At 44.4% G+C, this 12,566-nt stretch overlaps 1 protein-coding gene across 2 annotated transcripts in view; it reads left to right on the plus strand.

Moving 5' to 3' along the window:
- LOC106572859 (guanine nucleotide-binding protein G(i) subunit alpha-3) overlaps window positions 1-12,566 on the plus strand; it is an 81,024-nt gene that overhangs the window by 33,506 nt on the left and 34,952 nt on the right. For both annotated transcript variants that reach the window (XM_045696457.2, XM_014147400.3), the window contains exon 4: window positions 8,678-8,835. In XM_045696457.2, coding sequence (XP_045552413.1) covers window positions 8,678-8,835 — 158 coding nt within the window. The remainder of the gene's footprint in view (window positions 1-8,677; window positions 8,836-12,566) is intronic.

Below are 12,566 nucleotides of genomic sequence, written 5' to 3' on the forward strand. Positions count from 1 at the left end.
TTTCGCTGCTGCTGCATGGCAAGAGGTACCGGGGCATCAAGTCTGACACCAACAAGCTCTTGAAGAGCTTCTGTCCCCAAGCAATACGACTGATAAATAGCTAAGTTAGCTAAATAGCTACACTGACTGAGTTTACCTCGTATCTTTTATTGACCTTTTTATTTCAATATTTGCACACTTTGTTTCTATGCACACTCACAGGGCCCTACACACTCATACACACTGTCACTCCAAAACACACACACACATACATACATACAGTCATACATACATACAGTCATACAGTCATCCCAACACACACATACATACATACATACATACATACAGTCATCCCAACACACACATACATACACACACACTGTCATCCCAACACACACATGCATACACGCACACAGCCACTCCAAAACACACACACACATACATGCATACAGTCATACAGTCATACATACATACATACATACATACATACATACATACATACATACATACATACATACATACAGTCATACAGTCATACATACAGTCATACAGTCATCCCAACACACACATACATACATACATACAGTCATACAGTCATCCCAACACACACATACATACATACATACAGTCATACAGTCATCCCAACACACACATACATACACACACACTGTCATCCCAACACACACATACATACACACACACTGTCACTCCAACACACGCATACATACATACATACATACATACATACATACATACATACATACATACATACATACATACATACATACATACATACATGCATGCATGCATGCATACAGTCATCCCAACACACACACTGTCATCCCAACAGACACATACATACACACACACAGCCACTCCAACACACACACAAACACACTCACTCCAACACACACACACTGTCACCCCAACACACACACACTGTCACTCCAACACACTGTCGTAGCGTTGACTATCATTAAATGTGAAGACTGTATATTATCACATCAATTCTCTGTGTAATTTTAATTACGTCATTAAACTAATGATGCAACTTTAACTAGGAAGTCGGGGCACCACGGGAACATGTTGTTTAGAGTGTCAATTTCCCGAATTTAACTCTCTTCAGATATTTTCATATCTTATCGATTACGGTCACTTATTAATTTATTATTACCTCATCAGTCATATTCTGAATGTCTCAAACCCTTGGATATCTTCACGAACCCTAGCCTAGGTCATGAATCAGTGATATACAAATTGTTTTAATTATTTATTTACTAACTAACTTAATTACATAAACACACACACACACACACAAATAGGTCATACATTGGTATCTGACATGATAGAAAAGTCCCTGGTGGGCTAAGCCTATATGACGGCTTGGCAGACAAAGGAAAGGGGTGGGGGACAGCTCAAGAGCAGGAAACTCAGAGCTGATAACTACATTCATGGAAATTGCTAATACTTTGAACATGAACAACCATTCGTTCGAGAATAAATAGCAATTTACATATTTACGAGTATGTTTTGGTTGTCCCTCTCTGCGATCGCCGGTCCGTCTGCTGGATAGTCATTTGACAGAAAGCCTCAGGTTTGTCCACCAGAGATCAGAGTCCGTCGGAGTTGTAGGTTGTTATAATGGATACTTCAGAGTAGGGGAGAGCGAGGTATGTCGTCACACTTTTCACGCTGTCTAACATTTACTGGGCACAATACATCACAATGGTATAAATGTCATACCAAATGAAAGAAGGAAGTCTTGGGCACATTTTGTGTTCATTACATCTTCATATCTTATTTCAGTACGGAGTTGTAGACCGTTAAATAGAGAGTGTACTTGTGACAATTTGCCCCATCAGTGGGTAAATTGTCACACTACGTCGGGTAAATTATCACCTTGGATTATCAACAAATAAGAACAACTCATTCATTGAATATTGATTTTTAATTTCAAATTCAACTTCATTAAAGAACTCTAAATAAAAACAATCATGCCTTTCAATCAAAACAATAATGCTGGCAGAGCATGACAACTTTACTTTGAAATCGAACGTTCTCATTGATCCACGGTATTTGTTGGAATCGTTATGGAATGTAATGGTGCAGATAACTTGCTTAAATGTTTAAAGTCTTAACAAAACAGACGTGGTGTTTAAACACAATAATGCGCCGTTTTGTAACGGCATATACGACGTACATCCGTATCTGACTAATCAGACTCATCTTCAGAGTCACAGTTCTGGCACACATAAATTGCCTGGCCTGAGGTACAAGAATCATGGGCTCATTTGTTGCATCTCACACACTTCACCCAAGTCTCCTTTGGAACGCTGTTTTAAGATGGATCCACACAGATGAGGCAGAAGCACTCCTCTTCATCTGATGAAGACTCTTCTACGATTTGTATTTTTTTTAGCTGCCCCCTTGTTCTTTGCTGATCCAGATTTTCACCCCCGGCCCCCCCGCTTCCCTTTCTTCGGAAACAGCCTTTTGCTAGATTGTGCCTTATTCATTTCCATTTCAAGTGCCTGCTTCACTGGTGTGTCAGTTAGAATTGCGGTTTTGCGCCGTTTTCTGCCTTGTCAAGCTGGTTTTCAGGGGGCCAGCTTTTTGATCTGGCGGATGTCCTCTGGAGTTGGTAGTCCGCTGTCAGCAATGGCATTGCTGGGCAAGGGTGAGCTGGTGCTGGCATAAGAACTGGGCAGGTCTGTGTCTGAGCTCGTGCTAGGCAGGGCTGGCATGGTGCTGGGGCCTGGCAGGGCTGGCATGGTGCTGGGGCCTGGCAGGGCTGGCATGGTGCTGGGGCCTGGCAGGGCTGGCATGGTGCTGGGGCCTGGCAGGGCTGGCATGGTGCTGGGGCCTGGCAGGGCTGGCTGGGGGCTGGCAGGGCTGGAATGGTGCTGGGGCCTGGCAGGGCTGGCAGGGCTGGAATGGTGCTGGGGCCTGGCAGGGCTGGAATCACACGGTGTATTGATGTGCCTCTTTAGCGGCCCGTAGACAGACATGTCTAAGGGTTGAAGCCGATGAGAGCAATGGGGTGGGAATGACAGCATAATTATGCCATTTTCTTTGGCATAATTGAGTCCATCAATGAGACTCGTGGTTTTGTCCAAAAGGAGTAAACAGGGCTTCTTCTTTGAGTACTTCGTATGCTCGATGAAATGTTTCAGGAAGTCAACAAAGTGCACATCTTTCATCCACCCAGAGGGATTTTCCCTTCCTTTTCAGGCCAGGTGGCTCGTTGATCAGGAAATGATTGCGAACGTTGACACGGGGGGGGAATATAAAATATGGAGGTATACTGTTCTCTGAGGCTGAGACGGCACAGGCCAGTGTGACGAGGGTTCCCCTTTCAGCGGAGGTCAGTTACCCTACTTGTTTGAATCCACGTCTGCCCACCTCTTTGTCAGGTTTATGTACAGTGGTCACCTCAGTTTCATCGACATTCCGTATGTCTCCTGGTCCAACTTGATCTCTCTGTATCACTTCTGCTACATTGTCGAAGAAGCATGAACATTTTCTCTGTTGAAGCTACTTGTCCTGGCAAGCCTAGTTGCCTCTGTCTTTCTCAGCGATAGCATTGGGTGTTGCTTTAAGAAGCCTGTAAAACACCCCGAGCTGGCCTTTTCTGCCCACATTGGCGCGAACTTCAGCTGGTGTGCCACAGCAAACTGGTAGTCTCACTTGGCGACAGACCAAAATAAATGTCAGTTGGCCTAGTAATATACTGAACATGCTGCATCTCCAAATCAGGTGGAAGAAACCTGCCGTGGCTTTAGCCAACCACTGTTGTCGGCGTGGCTGTCTGACTTTAAACTTTTTCTCTGGTAATCTTTTGACAATACAGAGTCAGAGTACGGTAATTTATGTCAAAATCCTTCACTGTACTCCTGATTTTGATTTTCTTCTGCAACTTCACCTGCCTCACTGCCTTCAACATTATGCCAGGTGGTGACCTGCCATTCTGTCTTTATTTTATAATATCTAACTATCTTTCTTTCCTTCCCCTCTCTCTCGCCTTCCTTCCTTCCTTCCTTCCTTCCTTCCTTCCTTCCTTCAAAAACACATTTCCTCATTGCAATTACATATTCTTTACAGGCTTATTATGCCCATCTCCCTGTCTACTATCCTTGTTGCCACAATGCAATTCATAGCACCACACTAAATTCATGACACTGTATGAAGTAGTGTGTGTGGATATACTGTCTCATACAGTAGGCATGTAGTGTGTTAGTACACACACACACCAGAGCCTGTCTTGTGTAGTCCAGGGATATGTCTGCTGCTCTAAACTATACGTATACATATTTTTTTATTCTTATTTTACCTTTATTTAACTAGGCAAGTCAGTTAAGAACAAATTCTTATTTTCAATGACGGCCGGGGAACAGTGGGTTAACTGCCTTGTTCAGGGGCAGAACAACTGATTTTTACCTCAGCTCAGGGATTCGATCTTGCTACCTTTCGGTTACTGGCCCAACACTCTAACCACTAGGCTACCTGCCGCCCCTACACTCTAACCACTAGGCTACCTGCCGCCCCTACACTCTAACCACTAGGCTACCTGCCGCCCCTACACTCTAACCACTACGCTACCTACCACCCCTACACTCTAACCACTAGGCTACCTGCCGCCCCTACACTCTAACCATTTGGCTACCTGCCGCCCCTACACTCTAACCACTAGGCTACCTGCCGCCCCTACACTCTAACCACTAGGCTACCTGCCTCCCCTACACTCTAACCACTAGGCTACCTGCCGCCCCTACACTCTAACCACTAGGGTACCTGCCGCCCCTACACTCTAACCACTAGGCTACCTGCCGCCCCTACACTCTAACCACTAGGCTACCTGCCGCCCCTACACTCTAACCACTAGGCTACCTGCCACCCCTACACTCTAACCACTAGGCTACCTGCCGCCCCTACACTCTAACCACTAGGCCACCTGCCGCCCCTACACTCTAACCACTAGGCCACCTGCCGCCCCTACACTCTAACCACTAGGCTCCCTGCCGCCCCTACACTCTAACCACTAGGCTACCTGCCGCCCCTACACTCTAACCACTAGGCTACCTGCCGCCCCTACACTCTAACCACTAGGCTACCTGCCGCCCCTACACTCTAACCACTAGGCTCCCTGCCGCCCCATATATACTAAACCATTTACAGTAACATTTAATAATATTATCAGAGCTCAATAATTTATTTTATACAACATTCAGATGCAAACCCCATAATTGAGAGGTGTTTACAACCCAAAGAAACAGTCATTTGTGTCTCCTGTCCTTCATGAGGTCACCAAATGAAACAAACTCGACAGGACTGTTCCTTAAGTGTCCACGGACCATTTCCAACTACTTGGAATAGAGAAATACTGTTCAATTATTAAAACGTTTTGTTGTCCCAGTGTCTCTCTGTGTTCCACAGTTTACATTCCAGTCTCGAACACTACAGAGCGTTGAGACGGTGTATTTTACGGCCGCCATAAGGCGGTCCCCTCCCTCTACCTCCCCCTCTGCGCGGGAGAGACGACCCTCCCTCTCCCTTCCCCTCTGCGGGGGAGAGAGAGGGCGCTATAGAGAGGACACACTGTAACCTGATCCTTCACATCTTCACAGGAGAGTTATGACCACACACACACACACACACACAGTCACTCCAACACACACACACACACACACAGTCACTCCAACACACACACACACACACACACACACACACACACAGTCACTCCAACACACACACACACACAGTCACTCCAACACACACACACACACACACACAGTCACTCCAACACACACACACACACACACACACACACACACACACACACACACAGTCACTCCACACACACACACACTCACACACACACACACACACACACACACACACACACACACACACACACACACACACAGTCACTCCAACACACACACTGTCACTCCAAAACACAAACACTCACTCCATGCTCACTCACACATAATATGCACATACATTTATACTGACTCCACACCTGCACACCCACTCACATACAAGCTGCTGCTACTCTGTTTATCTTATATCCTGTTGCCTAGTCACCTTACCCCTATACATATCTACCTCCATCACTCCAGTATCCCTGTTCCCTTACCCCTATACATATCTACCTCCATCACTCCAGTATCCCTGTCCCCTTCCCCTATACATATCTACCTCCATCACTCCAGTATCCCTGTCTCCTTCCCCTATACATATCTACCTCCATCACTCCAGTATCCCTGTCCCCTACCCCTATACATATCTACCTCCATCCTTCCCCCTATACATATCTACCTCCATCACTCCAGTATCCCTGTCCCCTACCCCTATACATATCTACCTCCATCCTTCCCCCTATACATATCTACCTCCATCCTTCCCCCTATACAGATCTACCTTCATCACTCCAGTATCCCTGTCCCCTTCCCCTATACATATCTACCTCCATCCTTCCCCCTATACATATCTACCTCCATCCTTCCCCCTATACATATCTACCTCCATCCTTCCCCCTATACATATCTACCTTCATCACTCCAGTATCCCTGTCCCCTTCCCCTATACATATCTACCTCCATCCTTCCCCCAATACATATCTACCTCCATCACTCCAGTATCCCTGTTCCCTTCCCCTATACATATCTACCTCCATCCTTCCCCCTATACATATCTACCTCCATCACTACAGCATCCCTGTTCCCTTCCCCTATACATATCTACCTCCATCACTCCAGTATCCCTGTCTCCTTCCCCCTATACATATCTACCTCCATCACTCCAGTATCCCTGTTCCCTTCCCCTATACATATCTACCTCCATCCTTCCCCCAATACATATCTACCTCCATCACTCCAGTATCCCTGTCCCCTTCCCCTATACATATCTACCTCCATCCTTCCCCCTATACATATCTACCTCCATCACTACAGCATCCCTGTTCCCTTCCCCTATACATATCTACCTCCATCCTTCCCCCAATACATATCTACCTCCATCACTCAAGTATCCCTGTCCCCTTCCCCTATACATATCTACCTCCATCACTCCAGTATCCCTGTCCCCTTCCCCTATACATATCTACCTCCATCCTTCCCCCAATACATATCTACCTCCATCACTCCAGTATCCCTGGACCCTTCCCCTATACATATCTACCTCCATCACTCCAGTATCCCTGTCCCCTTCCCCTATACATATCTACCTCCATCCTTCCCCCTATACATATCCACCTCCATCACTCCAGTATCCCTGTCCCCTTCCCCTATACATATCTACCTCCATCCTTCCCCCTATACATATCCACCTCCATCACTCCAGTATCCCTGTCCCCTTCCCCTATACATATCTACCTCCATCACTCCAGTATCCCTGTCCCCTTCCCCTATACATATCTACCTCCATCCTTCCCCCTATACATATCTACCTCCATCACTCCAGTATCCCTGGACCCTTCCCCTATACATATCTACCTCCATCACTCCAGTATCCCTGTCCCCCTTCCCCTATACATATCTACCTCCATCCTTCCCCCCTATACATATCCACCTCCATCACTCCAGTATCCCTGTCCCCTTCCCCTATACATATCTACCCTCCATCCTTCCCCCTATACATATCCACCTCCATCACTCCAGTATCCCTGTCCCCTTTCCCTATACATATCTCACCTCCATCCTTCCCCCCTATACATATCTACCTCCATCCTTCCCCCTATACATATCTACCTCCATCACTCCAGTATCCCTGTCCCCTTCCCCTATACATATCTACCTCCATCCTTCCCCCTATACATATCTACCTCCATCACTCCAGTATCCCTGTCCCCTTCCCCTATACATATCTACCTCCATCACTCCAGTATCCCTGTCCCCTTCCCCTATACATATCTACCTCCATCACTCCAGTATCCCTGTCCCCTTCCCCCTATACATATCTACCTCCATCACTCCAGTATCCCTGGACCCTTCCCCTATACATATCTACCTCCATCACTCCAGTATCCCTGTCCCCTTCCCCTATACATATCTACCTCCATCCTTCCCCCTATACATATCTACCTCCATCACTCCAGTATCCCTGGACCCTTCCCCAATACATATCTACCTTCATCACTCCAGTATCCCTGTCCCCTTCCCCTATACATATCTACCTCCATCCTTCCCCCAATACATATCTACCTTCATCACTCCAGTATCCCTGTCCCCTTCCCCTATAGATATCTACCTCCATCCTTCCCCCTATACATATCTACCTCCATCACTCCAGTATCCCTGTCCCCTTCCCCTATACATATCTACCTCCATCACTCCAGTATCCCTGTCCCCTTCCCCTATACATATCTACCTCCATCACTCCAGTATCCCTGTCCCCTTCCCCTATACATATCTACCTCCATCCTTCCCCCTATACATATCTACCTCCATCACTCCAGTATCCCTGCACATGTAAATATGGTGTTGGAACTGACTTTATAAATATATCCTTACTTACTTAATTTGTGTATTCATATTTCTTCTTCTTATTTCTCGTGTGTTTTTTTTTCTAGTAATACATTGTTGTTGATTATTGCATGTTTTAGTTTGCAAGAAAGGTATTTCACTGTACTTGTGCACGTGACATTAAAACTTAATCAACCAATCAATCAGTGTTCTAATGGGGATGTCTCTGTTGCCAGGACGATGCCCGTCAGCTGTTTGTGTTGGCTGGTACAACGGCAGAGGGTGTGATCTCATCAGATCTAACCGGCGTGATACGGAGACTGTGGATGGACAGCGGTGTCCAGAGCTGCTTCCTGCGCTCCAGAGAGTACCAGCTCAATGACTCTGCCTCCTAGTAAGACACACACGGACAGCCAGACAGTGTACACACACACATTTTTTACATTTTAGTCAAGAGCGTCTGCTAATTATCCGGAGAGACTTACAATTTGTGCGTTTATCATAGGTCCCGTGTGGCTCAGTTGGTAGAGCATGGTGTTTGCAACACCAGGGTTGTGGGTTCGATTCCCACGGGGGACCAGTACCGGGAAGAAAAAAATGTATGAAATGTATGCATTCACTACTGTAAGTCGCTCTGGATAAGAGCGTCTGCTAAATGACTAAAATGTCAAAAAAATGTAACATAGCTATGTGAGACAAGCAATCGTATGATGTACATTTTCCCTCAACAAAGTATTTATCATCAAAGTCACTTCTAGTAGGGGGGAGAGGGGAGTCGAGGTGCCGTGAGTTATTTTAAGAAACTCTTCAAAGCGGTAGGGTTTCAGACGTTTTTAGAAAGATGGGCAAGGGACTACACTGTCCTGACTTTAGGGGGAAACTTGTTCCACCATTGGGGTGCCAGGACAGAGAAGAGCTTTGACTGGGCTAAGCGGGAGCTGCCTTCCCGTAGGGGTGGGAGGGACAAGAGACCAGAGGTGGCGGAAAGGAATGCTAAGTTTGGGATGTAGGATTTTAGCACACACACACACCTCTTCCACTTGTCATGCCTATAAACTGATTTAATGTACACGTAATCAGAGATACACACTGGCAGTTTACAATGCAGGAAGTAGGAACTGAATTGCGGCTTGTTCTTTACACAGAGGGAGAAAGCGAGCATGATGCTGGTGAATTTGCACGTCCCATGTAATGTAGGTGGTAACGATGAGTCAAATCCACTTAGCCAAATTAATAGTGTGTGTGTGTTTACCACTTTGTGTAGCTGTTAGCATTGATGCTAATGAAGACCGGCTTCTAGTAGATGGAAAGGCTTTCCGAAAAACCTTCTCAATTAAATGTTAACTACAAAATAGCCTCTGCTTACCTGGAAGAATGATATCATGATTATTTTAGTCAATCCAGTGGGTATTTCTTTAGCAAACTCTACCATGTACGCTAAACAACAGTCTCTTGCTAGAATAAAAAAATCGAAATCAAAATTTCGCAGATTTTTTTTCCCCACACCTCAAAAGTGGTCTCTAATGTGTTTTTAAGCATTGTTGTGGACTTACAACATCCAATTTAGTTGTTTAAAGAAAAAGAAAAAAGGTGATTTTTGAGAGTGAAAACCTGAAAAAAATTGGATAAACGGAAACCTGGAAAATCTAAAAGGAATTTGGGAACAAAAGAACAAAATAACAGATGTTATAAGGCCCTACCTAATGGTAATTTTGTATTAATTTAGGCTATGAAAAATGTGAAAGATTTAATAGTTAAGATTGATATAACCCTTTTATTTTTTCAATTTAACCTTTTTTTTTCAATTCATTTTTCTGTTTTAATAAAATAAATACAGGGCCTTTGGAAAGTACTGTCCCCTTTACGTTAGTCTTATTCTAAAATTGATTACCGTAAATTCCGGACTATAAGCCGCAACTTTTTTCCCAGGCTTTGAACCTCGCGGCTTAAACAATGACGCGGCTAATATATGGATTTTTCCCGCTTTCAATTTTTTAAAAAAATACATTTTTTTGTATTTTTTTTTAAACGCATTCTGTGACGTGCTCAGTTTTTTGGCAGCATGAAGCTTTCATTAGACCAATGAAATTGCCGAACGGGTTAAGGTCAAACAACTTTTTTGTTTACTGTTTAGATTAAATCGAGCGCTCTCAAACTTCCCATCATTCTGATTACGGTAGTCATTTTACATTTACATTTACATTTTAGTCATTTAGCAGACGCTCTTATCCAGAGCGACTTACAGTAGTGAATGCATACATTTCATGCATATTTATTTTTATACTGGCCCCCCCGTGGGAATCGAACCCACAACCCTGGCGTTGCACACCCTCATCATGGCAAAGACACGGAGAAATGCATATGATGCAGCTTTCAAGTTGAAGGCGATTGATCTGGCTGTTGGAAAAGGAAATAGAGCTGCTGCACGGGAGCTTGGTCTTAATGAGTTGATGATAAGACGTTGGAAACAGCGTGAGGAATTGACTCAGTGCAAAAAGACAACTAAAGCTTACTGCAAATTTTTTGTTGTTGTTGTTGGTACAAGCCGTGTTTCGTTAAAGCCTGTGTAAAGTTCATTTGTTTCAATGTACCGGTAGGCACCTGCGGCTTATAGACGTGCAGCTTATTTATGTTCAAAATAATACTTTTTTTTAAATTCAGTGGGTGCGGCTTATATTCAGGTGCGCTTAATAGTCCGGAAATTACGGTAAATCGTTTTTTCCCTCATCAATCTACACACAATACCCCATAATTACAAAGCAAAAACAGGTTTATAGAAATGTTTGCAAGTGTAGTGAAAAGAAATTTGACATTTCACATTTACGTAAGTATTCAGACCCTTTACTCAGTACATTGTTGAAGCACCTTTGGCAGTGACTACAGCCTCGAGTCTTCTTGGGTATGACACTACAAGCTTGCCACACCTGTATTTGGGGAGTTTCTCCCATTCTTCTCTGCAGATCCTCTCAAGCTCTGTCACATTGGATAGGGAGCGTCGCTGCGCAGCTATTTTCAGGTCTCTCCAGAAATGTTTGATCGGGTTCAAGTCCGGGCTCTGGCTGGGCCACTCAAGGACATTCAGAAACTTGTCCCGGAACCACTCCTGTGTTGTCTTGGCTGTGTGCTTAGGGTCATTTTTTTTATTTTATTTCACCTTTATTTTACCAGGTAGGCAAGTTGAGAACAAGTTCTCATTTACAACTGCGACCTGGCCAAGATAAAGGAAAGCAGTTCGACACATACAACAACACAGAGTTACACATGGAATAAATACAGTAGAAAAACACGTCTATATACAAAGTGTGCAAATGAGGTGAGATAAGGGAGGCAAGGCAATAAATTGGCCATGGTGGCGAAGTAAATACAATATAGCAATTAAACACTGGAATGGTAGATGTGCAGTAGATGAATGTGCAAAGTAAAAATACTGGGGTGCAAAGGAGCAAGATAAATAAATACAGTAGGGGATGAGGTAGTTGTTTGGGCTATTTACAGATGGGCTATGTACAGGTGCAGTGATCTGTGAGCTGCTCTGACAGCTGGTGCTTAACCTCACTAGGGTAGGGGGCACTATTTTCACCTCCGGATGAAAAGCGTGCCCAAAGTAAACTGCCTGTTACTCAGGCCCAGAAGCTAGGATATGCATATAAGATTAGGTAGATTTGGATAGAAAACACTCTAAAGTTTCCAAAACTGTTAAAATGATGTCTGTGAGTATAGCAGAACTGATATGGCAGGCGAAAACCTGAGAAACTTCCATCCAGGAAGTGGGATTTTTTGTGTTTGTAGTTTTCCATTGACCGCCTATATAGATTCCATTGACTTCGGACTCAAATTGCACTACCTATGGCTTCCACTAGATGTCAACAGTCTTTAGAAATTGTTTCAGGCTTGTATTCTGAAAAATGAGGGAGTAAGACCACTCTGAATGAGTGGACACTGCAGTGTCCCAGAGGTTTTTCATGCACATGACCGAGAGCGCGCCTTTCTTGTTTTCCTTTTATATTGACAAAGCTTTTCTCCGGTTGAAATATTATTATGACTAAAAACAACCTGAGGATTGATTTATAAACATCGTTTGACATGTTTCTACGAACTTTACTGATACTTTTCGGATTTGTCGTC

Source organism: Salmo salar, chromosome 15 (genome assembly GCF_965601325.2).
Source record: "Salmo salar chromosome 15, fSalSal1, whole genome shotgun sequence".
Lineage (NCBI taxonomy): Eukaryota > Metazoa > Chordata > Actinopteri > Salmoniformes > Salmonidae > Salmo > Salmo salar.